At 37.0% G+C, this 13,834-nt stretch overlaps 1 protein-coding gene across 3 annotated transcripts in view; it reads left to right on the forward strand.

Moving 5' to 3' along the window:
• The window catches only part of CWF19L2 (CWF19 like cell cycle control factor 2), a 154,698-nt gene extending 141,885 nt beyond the window's left edge, over window positions 1–12,813 (forward strand). For all 3 annotated transcript variants that reach the window (XM_043898155.1, XM_043898170.1, XM_043898161.1), the window contains exons 17-18: window positions 9,011–9,112; window positions 12,126–12,813. In XM_043898155.1, the coding sequence (XP_043754090.1) occupies window positions 9,011–9,112; window positions 12,126–12,269 (246 nt within the window). In that variant the 3' untranslated portion in view covers window positions 12,270–12,813. The remainder of the gene's footprint in view (window positions 1–9,010; window positions 9,113–12,125) is intronic.
• The last annotated feature ends 1,021 nt before the right edge of the window (window positions 12,814–13,834 follow it).

The raw sequence follows: 13,834 nt of genomic DNA on the forward strand, positions 1-13,834 counted from the left end.
GACAGTTAGGGAGTTTCAGATGGACATGTACACAATCCTGTATTTAAAATGGATAAGCAACAAATCCATGGAACTCTGCTCAATGTCACATGACAGCCTGGATGGGGGGGAGTTTGGGGAAGAATGGATACATGTGGCTGAGTCCATACATACGTATGGCTGAGTCCCGTTGCTGTTCATCTGAAACTATCACAGCATTGTTAATAAGCTATACCCCAGTATAAAATAAGAAGGTTAAAAAAAATCTCAAAAAGGAGAACTATTAGAGGGACTTCCTTGATGGTCCAGTGGTTAAGAATTCACCTTCAGATGCAAGTTCGGTCCTTGATCAGGGAAGAAAGATCCCACATGCCATGGGGTGACAAATCCCACATGCCACAACTCTAGAGCCCTGGGCGCACAGCAGCAAAGATCCTGCATGCCACAGCTAAGACCCAATGCAGCCAAATAAGTATTTTTTCAACTGAATTATTAGAAAAGTTAAAAGACAAAAATGATAAAATTAAGTATAACTAAAGTAAACAGTTAAGGGATAGGCATAAAGATGTAAAATATGACATCAAAAATAGAAAACATGTAAGGAGAATAAAAAATAATAGATCTTTTAGAATGTCTTTGAACTTAAATATCAGTTTAAAACAAGTAGATATATTGATAGATAAGTCAACATATATGAACTCCATGATAACTACTATATATGAAATATTTTATTCGTAAGCCATCTAGTACCTCTGGAGGAGGGAATGGCAAACCACTCCAGTATTCTTGCCTCGAGAAATCCATGAACAGTATGAAAAGGCAAAAAGCTATGACACCAGAAGATGAATGCCCCAGGCTGGAAGGTGCCTGATAAGTTAGTGGGAGAGAGCAGAGAAATGGCTCCAGAAAGAATGAAGAGGTTTTAACTGTGTGGATCACAACAAACTATGGAACATTCTTAAGGAGGTGGGAATACCAGACCACCTTACCTGTCTCCTGAGAAACCTGTGTGCAGGTCAAGAAGTAACAGTTAGAATCGGACTTGGAACAACAGACTGGTTCAGAATTGCAGAAGGAATACATCAAGACTGTATATTGTCACCCTGCTTATTTAACTTCTAAACAGAGTACATTATGCAAAATGCCAGTCTGGATGAATCATAAGCTGGAATCAAGATTTCCAGGAGAAGTGTCAACAACCTCAAATATGCAGGTGATACCTCTCTAATGGCAGAAAGAAGAGGAACTAAAGAGCCCCTTAGTAAAGGTGAAAGAGGAGAGAGAAGGAGCTGGCATAAAACTCGGCATTCAGAAAATGAAGATCATGGCTTCCGGTCCCATTGCTTCATGGCACATAGATGGGGAAACAATGGAAATAGTGACAGATTTTCTTTTCTTCAGCTCCAGAATCACTGTGGATGGTGACTGCAGCCAGGAAATTAAGAGATGTTTGCTCCTTGAAAGAAAAGCTGTGACCCACCTAGACAGTGTATAAAAAAAGCTGAGACATCACTTTGCCAACAAAGGTCACTATAGTCATAACTCTGGTTTTTCCAGTGATCATGTACAGATGTGAGAGTTGTATCATAAAGAAGGCTGAGTGCTGAAGAATTGATGCTTTCGAACTGTGATGCTGCAGAAGACTTGAGAGTCCCTCGGACAGCAAGGAGATCAAACCAATCAACCCTGAATATTCATTGGAAGAACTGATGCTGAAGCTCCAATCGTTTGGCTACCTAATGTGAAGAGGTAATTGGAAAATACCCTGGTGCTATGAAAGATTGAGGGCAGGAGAAGGGGGCGGCAGAGGATGAGATGGTTGGATAGCATCTCCAACTCAATGGACATGAGTTTGAGCAAACTTCAGGAGATAGTGAAGGACAGGGAAGCCTGGCATGCTGCAGTCCATGGGGTCACAAAGAATTGGACATGACTAGCGACTGGACAATAGCAATGATCTAGTATCTACTGCAAGTTTATTTATTTTAATCTGAATATATAGCTGAAATAAGTTCCTGGAGGGTTAATATTTTCACTTAACCAGTAAGAAACACATACAGATTCTTGCAATGGTTATTACATATTTAACTTTGAAGTGGTTTCTTTTCTAAATCTCCACATAGTGTTTTATCTGAGACTATTTGAGAGCCAGAGCAGCTTGGGAATGAACTAGATGGCCTCTTGAAGTCCCTCCTAGCTTTAGGATTCAATAATTATATAGATGGAATTGTGACGAGAACTTGAGTCTAAGAATAATTTCAAAGCAGGTCACTTTTTACAAAGTTAAGCTTTCCAGTGTCTTTTAAACATGATAACATTTCTGAGCATGAAATGAACAATCTTGATCTATTTTAGCTTTATTTTAATTCTGAAGAAATCTCACTATGCTTCTTTTAAAAAAACTCTACATCCAAAAAAAAGCAACCCTCTCATCTCCTTAGTTTCATGAAGTATTTTGTATGTGTATTGGGGGTGGTGATTTTTTTCCCCATAGTAGATTCTTGGCTGTTACTACAGATTCACGTATTTATAATTCATTCTGATTCTCTGTTCATTTATGTTTTTATTTGTGTGAGTATAAACTTTTTTTTTTTTAATGTCTATTTTGTCTACTTTCTCTAGGTATTTTGATTTATTTTCACTGTAGTGTGAAGTTCATGAAAATACACAAGGGAAAGATATCTGAATGTTAATTGCAGAGGGATTGCGTGATGTTCACTAAGTTGTCAAGAAAGTGGTCTTTTTTCACAAGATAGTTTTTTTTTTTTTTTTTTTTTTTAATCACGACAGTTTATAGAGTGGTCACATGAATTCTTTCTCAACTTTTTATTATGATTTTGAAATTTAATTCTGTGATAACTGTAGCAGTTGAAAAGCATCTAAGACATCTTGGGTTTGACTTTCAAAACTAAGCAAAGTCCTCCTCAAGGAAAATTTGGGTTTACCCCAGGATCTTTAAATATGAGGACAATTATAGAAAGTCAGGATTAAAGACTGCTATGTTTAAAGAGGAAAACTCAAATACTACTCTTTTTCTATCATCAGTAAAATTTTCTGCTGTAATTCTGTCAGTACTCTTCATGGGTGGTACCAAAGTTCCAACTTCTTTCACTCCTACTGGTCAGGGCAGGAAAAGGGGAGTGCTAAATGTACATGTACTTTGATAATGGAGCCTTGGCATGCCTACTGACTAGTAACTCTTCTAGCAAGAGCATAGGTTGTACCTTTTGCATCCTGCAGTAAGAGAAGAGTTGCTTGTGACAGTGTGTTCATCTTGGAAATTATGCAATATGTTGTTGAGCTTTGCTGTGTATACACAAATTACCACAAACTTAGTGCTTTAAAAATAACACATTATTATCTCATAACTTTGGAAGTCATAAATACGAAATGGGTTTAAAATCAAGATGTTAGCAGGCCTGGTTTTTTTTTTAGGCTCTTAGGGAGAATCCATTTCCTTGCCGTTTTCAGTTTCTGGAAGTCACCTGCATTCCATGGCTTGTGGTCCTTTCAAAGCCAACCAGTATAGGATCTTCCAGTCTTTGACTCTGACCGTCATATCCTATATAACCTGGGTTAATCTTTCCATTTCAAGATCCCTAACTTAATCATATCTGCAAATACATGTATATTTGTATACATATATATATATATATATATATATATATATATAATGTATTATTTATGGCAAATAGGCAATTAGAGCATTGACATATTTAGGGAGCCATTTCTCTACAAAATACAATATCATACCAACAAAAAACATGGGCACTGTTATAAATTGATTCCTCAAGTTCTCCTCCTGGAGAGTACTGTTCTTTATTCATGTAGTCTTCAATATAATTTTAGCCATTCATATTCATGTTTCACACGTTGATCTATTTCAGATAGCAAAAAATATTTTAATGGAGCCTTCCATTCTTTTTTGACTACTAGATTTTCACAAAGCATTGTTAATAGGAGGTGGAAATGAAAATAATATTTGAATAATATTCTCTTTGCCAAACATTAGTCTGTGTACTTAATATGCATTTTTCTATTTGATCCTCACAGCCAACTTCTGAGCTCTTCATATTTATCATAAGACTCACAGATCTTAAATAACTTGCCTAAAGTTATAGTTATAAGTAACAGAACTGTGATTAGAGTCTTGTCTGTCTAATTTTTGGCTGTCTATGTCATACATGTTTTAAATTTTACTTTAAAATGTGAAAATATTTTTTAAAAAGCACAAGTAGTAACCATTTATCTGCATTTTATATTATATACTATTTTGTAAACTGATTTTTTAACTTACACTTTTCCTATAACCTGTACAACTCTTTATAGGCCCCAGTTTTAACTGCTTTATACTATTTCAAGATGACCACTCTTCTTCCACCCTACCATACTATCTCTTCCCAAGGCATGCCTTCTGGAGGGCACAATACAAAATATATATAATTAGGTAGAAATATGTAATTCAGTGGAACTGAATCATGCCATGTAGGGCCACCCCAGACGGACAGGTCATGGTGGAGAGTTCTGACAAAACATGGTCCACTAGAGAAGGGAATGGCAAACCACTTCAGCATTCTTGCCTTGAGAACCCCATAACAGTATGAAGGGGCAAGAAGATATGACACTGAAAGACGAACTCCCGAGGTTGGTGGTGTCCAATATGCTCCTGGAGAAGAGCGGAGAAATAGCTCCAAAAGGAATGAAGAGGCTGAGCCAAAGTGGAAATAGCGCCCAGTTATGGATATGTTTGGTGGTGAAAGTAAAGTCTGATGCTGTTAGCAATATTGCATAGGAACCTGCAATGTTAGGTCCATGAATCAAGGTAAATTGGAAGTGAACTAAAGTGGACAGCAATAGTCAAATTTAATTCAGGTGACCACTATATCTACCACTGTGGGCAAGAATCCCTTAGAGGAAAGGGAGTAGCCCTCAAAGTCAATGAAAGAGTCCAAAATGCAGTACTTCGGTGCAATCTCAAAAACAACAGAATGATCTCTGTTCGTTTCCAAGGCAAACCATTCAATCAATATCACAGTAATCCAAGTCTACGCCCAACCTCTTAATGCCAAAGAAGCTGAAATTGAAAGGTTCTGTGAAGAACTATAAGACCTTCTAGAACTAACACCAAAAAAGGGATGTGCTTTTCATCATAGGGGACTGGAATGCAAAAGTAGGAAGTCAAGAAATACCTGGAGTAACAGGCAAGTTTGCTATTGGAGTACAAAAAGAAGCAGAGCAAAGGTTAACAGAGTTTTGCCAAGAGGAGAGTCAATGCTAAAATCAGACTGATTATATTATTTGCAGCAGAAGATGGAGAAGCTCTATACAGTCAGCAAAAATAAGACCAGGAGCTGACTGTGTCTCAGATAATGAACTCCTTATTGCTGAACACAGACTTAAATCGAAGAAAGTAGGGAAAACCACTAGGCCACATGACCTAAATTAAATCCCTTATGATTGGATAATTAAAGTGATAATCAAGGGATTAGATATGATAGAGTGTCTGAAGAACTATGGATGGAGGTTTATGACATTGTACAGGAGGCAGTGATCAAAACCGTCCCCAAGAAAAAGAAATGCAAAAAGACAAAATGGCTCTCTGAGGAGACCTTACAAATAGCTGTGAAAAGAAGAGAAGCGAAAGGCAAAGGAGAAAAAGAAAGATATACCTATTTGAATGCAGAGTTCCAAAGAATAGCAAGGAGAGATAAGAAAGCCTTCCTCAGTAATCAATGCAAAGAAACAGAGGAAAACAATAGAATGGGAAAGACTAGAGATCTCTTCAAGAAAACTAGAGATACCAAGAGAACATTTCATGCAAAGATGGGCACAATAAAGGACAGAAATCATATGGACCTAGCAGAAGCAGAAGATATTAAGAAGAGGTGGCAAGAATACACAGAAGAACTGTACCAAAAAGATCTTCACGACCCAGATAATCACGATGGTGTGATCACTCACCTAGAGCCAAACATCTTGGAGTGTGAAGTCAAGTGGGCCTTAGGAAACATCAATACAAACAAAGCCAGTGGAGGTGATGGAATGCCAGCTGAACTATTTCCAATCCTAAAAGATGATGCTGTTTGTTAAAGTGCTGCACTCAGTATGCCAGCAAATTTGGAAAACACAGCAGTGTCCACAGGACTGGAAAAGGTCAGTTTTCATTCCAGTCCCAAAGAGGGGAATGCCAAAGAATGTTCAAACTACTGCACAATTGCATTCATTTCACATGCTATCAAAGTAATACTCAAAATTCTTCAAGCTGGGCTTCCATAGTGTGTGAACTGAGAGCTTTCAGATGTTCAAGCTTGATTTGGAAAAGGCAGAGGAGCCAGAGATCAATTTGCCAACATCTATTGGATCATCAAAAAAGCAACAGAATTCCAGAAAAACATCTACTTCCATTTCATTGATTATGCTAAAGCCTTTGACTGTGTGGATCGCAATAAACTGTGGAAAATTCTTAATTAGATGGGGCTACCAGAGCACTTTACCTGCCTTCTGAGAAACCTGTATGGATATCAAGAAGCAAAAGTTAACACCAGACATGAAACAACAGACTGGTTCCAAATTGGGAACGGAGTACATCGAGGCTGTACATTGTCACCCTGCTTAGTTAGCTTATATGCAGAGTACATCATGAGAAATGCCAGCCTGGATGAAACACAAGCTGGAAGCAAGATTGTAGGGAGAAATACCAATAACCTCAGATATGCAGATGACACCGCCCTTATGGCAGACACCAAAGAGGAACTAATAGCCCCTTGATGAAGGTGAAAGAGGAGAGTGAAAAAGCTGGCATAAACTCAACATTCAAAAAACAGAGATCATGGCATCCAGTCCCATCACTTTATGGCAGATAGGTGTGGAAACAATGGAAACAGGGACAGACTTTATTTTCATGGCTCCAGAGTCACTGCAGATTGTGACTGCAGTCACAAAATCCAAAGACGCTTGCTCCTAGGTAGAAAAACTATGACAAACCTAGACAGTGCATTAAAAAACAGAGACATTATTTTGCTGACAAAGGTTCATATAGTCAAGTGTATGGTTTTTCCATTAGTCATGTATGGATGTGAGAGTTGAACCATAAAAAAGGCTGGTCACTGAAGAACTGATGCTTTTGAACTATGGTGCTGGAGAAGACTCTTGGACTGCAAGGAGATCAAGCCAGTCAATCCTAATGGAAATTGATCCTGAATATTCATTAGAAGAACTGATGCTGAAGCTGAAGCTCCAATACATTGGCCACCTGATGTGAAGAACCAATTCATTAGAAAAGACGCTGGTCCAGGGAAAGATTGAAGGCAGGAGGAGAAGGGAACGACAGATAATGAGATTGTTGGATGGCATCACTGACTTGATGGACATGAGTTTGAGCAAGCTCTGGGAGATGGTGAAGGACAGGAAATCCTGACATGCTGCATCCATGGGGTCACAAAGAGTTGGACATGACTGATTAACTGAATGACAACAAATATAATTCACTGCCAAAATTAGCAAATGCAACTTTATGAGGGGATTAAGGGTGGGAGATATTATTTTAATCACTGTGGATGGTGACTGCAGCCATGAAATTAAAAGACGCTTGTTCCTTTAAGGAAAGCTATGACAATCTGAGACAACATATTAAAAAGCAGAGACATCATTTTGCTGACACAGTTCCATATTGTCAAACTTACGGTTTTTCCAGTAGTCCGGTATGGATTTGAGACTTGGACCATAAAGAAGGCAATTGATGCTTTGAAATTGTGATGCTGGAGAAGACATGATGTCCTTGGACTACAAGGAGATCAAACCAGTCAGTCCTAAAGGAAATCAACTTTGAACATTCATTAGAAGGACTGTTGTTGAAGCTCCAATACTTTGGCCACCTGATGTGAAGAGCCAACTCATATGGAAAGACCCTGATGCTGGGAAAGATTGAAGGCAGGAGAAGGGGGTGGCAGAGGATGCGATGGTTAGATAGCATCACCAACTCACTGGACATGAATTTGAGCAAACTCTGGGAGATAGTGGAAGACAGGGAAGCCTGCGTGCTGCAGTCCATGGGGTCGCAAAGAGTTGGACATGACTCTGTGACTGAACAACTGCAATATTACTTTTTAAAAAAATTATTTATTTACTTACTTGGCTGTGTTGGGTCTTAGCGCCATGCCAGATCTTTAGCTGTGACATGTAAACTCTTAGTTCGGCATGTGGGTTCTAGTTCTTCAACCACAGTTCGAACCCAGGCCCCCTTCATTGGGAGTGCAGTGTTTTAGCCACTGGACCACCAGGGAAGTGCCCAATATTACTTTAAATTGACCGATTTGAATACTTTCTAGTAACAGAATTAGGGCTTGGAGGAAAAACTTGCAAGGACAGAAGATCTACTTAATATAAAGCTAGAAATTATGACCTTTCCCAATCAAGATAGTGTCTGAAATACTTCATGCCTACACACGTGTGTGTGTGTGTGTTCATGTGTGTCTTTGATTGTGTGTAGTAAGAGGGAGGGAAAGATAATACTTAATAGTGGCAATATTTTAAAATGAGATTGATAAACTAAATATTACTATACCACCTTACCAGTTAATAAAAAAGCTTTAATTGTTTGCATTTATCTTTGATCAGTAAGTAGCAATAAAAGTTCAAGGATGTTACAAACAAAGCTCTGAGTATATTACTAAGCCCCAGTTCCTTTTCTGCACTGCGAGAAAAAATACAAGAAAGCATATCCTTAATTTATTTGCATAGTCTAAAGAAAATTATTGTGTTGTTAAATATTTTAAAAGTGCCTTTTCTTTCCTGTTTTTCCCAAAGACAGAAAAATAATTGGTTCTGATTATAATTGCTGGATATTATGAAGCACTTATCCAACTGAAAGTCAACAAAATGAAATGTTTTAATTAGGTTATTTTTTGAAGTATTCTATAGTTGGAAATTCATTATATATGTTTGTCTTGAGGAATACTTAATTAGGAAGAGGGATTAAGCATAACTTCCTGATTTCATGCTATATTCATGTGTGATTTATCTGTTTTTTTAGGTACCCAGAGGCTTACCTTACTTCTCTGTGAATTTTGGCCTCCAGGGGGGGTTTGCCCATGTCATTGAAGATCAGCACAAATTCCCACATTACTTTGGAAAGGTATGCTCACAAATTTGTAAAATTCCAGAATTTAGCAATTTTGTAACACTTCTTTTGAAGGGAAATAACTTTGGGCACAATATACAGTGAAGTTGGTGACTACTGTAAAACCCAGTTTTCAGATGGAGTACCCAGAAGCTATTAAGAAATATATACCAGGATGTTTATAACAGTCAGGAATGTCACTTTGGAACCAGTTTGTTGACAGTGTCGGTGGTGACTGTACTGTTTTCCTGTGGAGACAGCCAGGCTTGTGCTGAGAATGATAATTGATAATGATGATAACCTATTCATTAAGGATTTACAGTGAGCCTGGTAATGTTCTCAGCACACATTTAATGCTCATAATAACACTATCATTAGACATTTTATACTTTCATTTTATAGATGTTGAAACCAATCTACAGAGAGGCTATATAACTTCCTCAGGATCATGTGCTAGTAGGTGACAGAACCAAGGGGTGCATAAGTTCTTGCTTGAACTAGAAAACAAATGATCTCACATATTCATTTATAACTAAGTACTGTACAGTCTGAGAAGAATATAGCACTCATTCCACACAGTTTCTGGTCAGATACTACAGTGTAGATCTTTCAGTTGCTAGTGGATTCTTTCCATTACTACAGATTGCCTTCTAGGGGTGTAGTCCTTAAATTTAAGTTCTATTGAATATCTGGGAAGTATGTAAGTTAGTATCAGGGCCTAGAAAGAAACTAATGTAGCTGTGGGAGGAGTCAAAAGAAGTTTGGTCAATAACAGCTCAAGAAAGTGGCCTTTCAGTCTAGTGTAGGTCAGGCCTTTCTCTCTGAATTAGAGGAGCCTAGATGGACTTTGTCCGTGGCTCCCTGTTCTTCCTCCCCACTTTCATCCCCGGTGTCAGATCATTTTCTACAATGATTAGGGACCTGTGAGAGGTTTGGACTCACAATTTTTTATGCTGTTGTCCTTAAAGGCTAATGAGAGACCCCAAACCACATTCATCTATGAACTGTTGAAATGTGTTTTAGAAACTTGTCTGAGAATTTTTCAGAATATCTTTTCCCAGAGTTAACTAGAAAGAAATTTGTTTTCATTGCTCTAAAAAACATTGTTAAATTTCAGTAGAGTTTTATAACTCAGAAATTTTATGACTCTGCTTTTATTTATTTTAAAAAATGAGTCTAGTAAAAATGAAGTAAATATCTAGTTTTTAACTTGCATAAGTTTAATTGGGAGATTGCCCTCCTCCAAATATTATGCATATGTTATGATTTATATGATACAGTTTTAGTGTTAAAAACTTCTTTAGTTAGCATTACATCACTGATCCATTTTCCTCAAAATTTCTTTCCAAGAAAAAGCCTATCTACTCACGAACTCCCTTCAGCCTGCAGTTGTTTAGACAGCAAGAAGAGTTGGTCTCTTTGCATTAATATCTGTTTCAGTAACAGAACAAGAATCAACCCTTAGAGTATGTGTACCTTAATGGTACACATGAGACAAAATTTGATGTTTTATAGAAAATTTTAAGTCAATTTTAGAAAAATTTAGGTCAAGAAAGCTAGGCTTTCTTAAACTACATTGCTGGTGATTGGCTGATGCTAAGAAACTCCTGCCTTAAATTTGTCCTCTTTTTAAACTGTGTCCCTCTTGGCCCCTTTACTTCCTTTACCCAATGAAGAGACTTCCTTTTCCATGAAGCTTTTCTTGATTTATCCAGCAAATAGAATCTCCTTTCTTTTTGAGTCTCCATATAGTCTACTTTGGCATTTACCTTATTCTGCTTTATAAGACAGTTCTTTATGTAGTTATTATTGTGGCTCCCACCACAGCTCTGCATTCTGTTATGAGTTTTCTGAAGACAGAGAAATGTATGTTAGTTATTTCTGTATCACCTACAGTATTTGGCCTTTGCTTGTGTATAGTAGATCCATTTGTTAATAGAATATTTTTTAAGATGAAGAACTTATGTCTTAGAGCAATTACATCCAAGGTCTTACAGTCCTGTAGACCTAGACTGAATATGCAGAATTCTACCCCTAGCTGAGTTTTCCTGTATTACCGTACTTCTCTTCCTTGAAGCATTATAAATCTCCCCCATATCTTTCTATATATGGATACTCACTATCATGCATGTGTGCTCAGTCATTGAGTTATGTTCAACTCTTTTGCAACCCCATGGACTGTAGCCTGCCAGACTCTTCTGTCCATGGGATATCCCAGGCAAGAATACTAAAGTGAGTTGCTATTTACTTCTCCAGGGGATCTTCCTGACCCAGGGGTCAAACCAGCATCACCTGCATTGGCAGGCAGGTTCTTTGCCACTGAACCACTAGAGAAGCCCACTCAGTCTCATAAATTTAGTTAATCTCTATAGCTGATATTATAGGAATAGGAAGAGAGTCATAAAGAAATGATCTAGAATAATAAGCAGACCATTGAAAATATATTATTTCAGGGCTTGGGAATATGGCTTTTTAAATGAAGGTGATTTATAATTTTTAATTATTGGTTTACATGCATTGGTACTAAAATATGCTTTCATTTCCTAAAGAAAAAGATCTCCAGCTAATAGAAGAAACTGGTTTTTAAATATACTGGGTAATAGAGAGAACATTAGCCTGAGATTCAACAGTAGTTGAACAATCAAGTTTATAATTGCTACATGTTGGTCAACTCTTCAGACTTTCTTACCAGAGCAGGTAATAAGGACCAAATTAATTAAATTTCATTTTCTCTTCTTTCCCTTTGCTGCTGTCTGATAGATGTACTACGAAGCAACAGATAGACAAATTGTTTGACAGGAGACACAATTAAGGACCCTTGGAATCACCGGGTTTACATAGTTAGAATTAAATGAAAACAAGTTTTTTTTTTTTTTTAAGTTGAAACTAATATTTATATAAAATTTGAGCATCCTTGCAGAGAAGTACTTAATATTATATTTAGTAACAGAACAAACAGGAATACCTTCATTCCTGTTTTTCAATCTTTATACATGTATGTGTTTGTATTTTTCTCATTCTTTAAAAGGAAATCATTGGTGGCATGCTGGATATAGAACCAAGAGTTTGGAGGAAAGGGATGCGAGAAAGCTTTGAAGATCAGAGGAAGAAAGCACTGCAGTTTGCTCAGTGGTGGAAACCATTTGACTTCACTGGAAATAAAAAATGTTGAGGCAAAGCTTTCATTTTTTATTTCCTTTCCAGGTTTCTTTCAGTTTTATTTCCATTGCATCTAGCTGAACAACTAACCATCAGGTAATAGAAAAAGAGTGTCATGATCTGGGTTTCTGACAACTGTACATCATTGAATTGTATTGGTTTCCTTCACCACCTGCTCCTGTGGACTGCATTGTAGTAACCATGGAGACCAGTTATGTTGGGTGACCTGTTCATGTCCTGTTCTGTACCTGGGTCTTCATGTTCTAAACTATTTAGTTAATCTGTAGAAAGACTTTCCTGAAGAATTATATAGGAAGTATCGCAAATCATTGGTTCAGAGGGAAATAGGTCTACTTCAAGTTTGTTAAGTCTACTGACTAGCTTCTTTTGCATTTAAACTAAAATGTGGCACATTTAGTGATAATTGAAATTTCTTTTCACAGCATTTTATAGAAGCTCTTAATTTTCTACCAATACCATATATATCACTGCTATTCTTTTTATTAAAGGAAAAAAGAATGTCCCCAATAATAAATAATTAAATGAGGTATATAATATGTTCGTGATTTGTTTTTATTTCTGCAGTTTTAAATAGTGTGTTTGAATTTTGGTGATTTTACATGTACTTTCCAAAAATCACAGTTTATAGTCGTTTGGGGTTTCTGTGAAAGTTAAAAATTTTAGCCAAGTCATCATTTTGGGGTTGTATTGATTATTACAAAATATTTACTAATAAGTAATGTGTGTATTTTTAAGTGGCAGGAGCACATTCTGTTGTCCTATTTGATCTAAAGTTCTTCATTTTCCTTTATGTTTACACTTGGTATGAAGAGAAAAAACTGATAAGTATAAAATATGGGCATCATCTCCAAGAGTGTTGCTACTTTATTTTTTACATGGAAGATATTTTTGTAGCCACCCTTTTTCAAAGATGTTGAGTTTTTGGAGCCAAACCTTGACATTTTGTCATGAAATGTTGAATATTTAGAATCAATGTGACATGTACTCTAGAGTAACTCTTAACCAGACAGTTATTTTTAATATTGATATCTTTATTTAGTATCTTGAAAAAGGATATGTTTATGTTCTATCTCCAGTTTTAAAATTTTAATAAAAGTTGGAAGTTTAATCATTTCAAATTCTCAGTATTTGCAAATTGCATTTAATAGTTTTTATCATTGATAATTGACAGTATAAATTTTATTTATTGCTGTTTTCAGACTATTATGGCCTTGCTACAAAGTCTCAAAGAAATCTTTAACATTCACTTATTCCTTATTCACTGACTGTGTTAACATTAGTTGACAGGGAATTTTATTGCATACTGGTAGTACAAAAATAAAAAATACTTCAGTTCAGTCGTTCAGTTGTGTCCGACTCTGGGACCCCACGGACTGTAGCACACTGGGCCTCCCTGTCCAGCACCAACTTCTGGAGTTTGCCCAAACTCATGTCCATTGAGTCGGTGATGCCATCCAACCATCGCATCCTCTGTTGTCTCCTTCTCCTCCCGCCTTCAATCTTTACCAGCATCGGGGTCTTTTCCAGTGAGTCAGTTCTTCACATCAGGTGGCCAAA

Source organism: Cervus elaphus, chromosome 1, assembly GCF_910594005.1.
Source record: "Cervus elaphus chromosome 1, mCerEla1.1, whole genome shotgun sequence".
Classification (NCBI taxonomy): domain Eukaryota; kingdom Metazoa; phylum Chordata; class Mammalia; order Artiodactyla; family Cervidae; genus Cervus; species Cervus elaphus.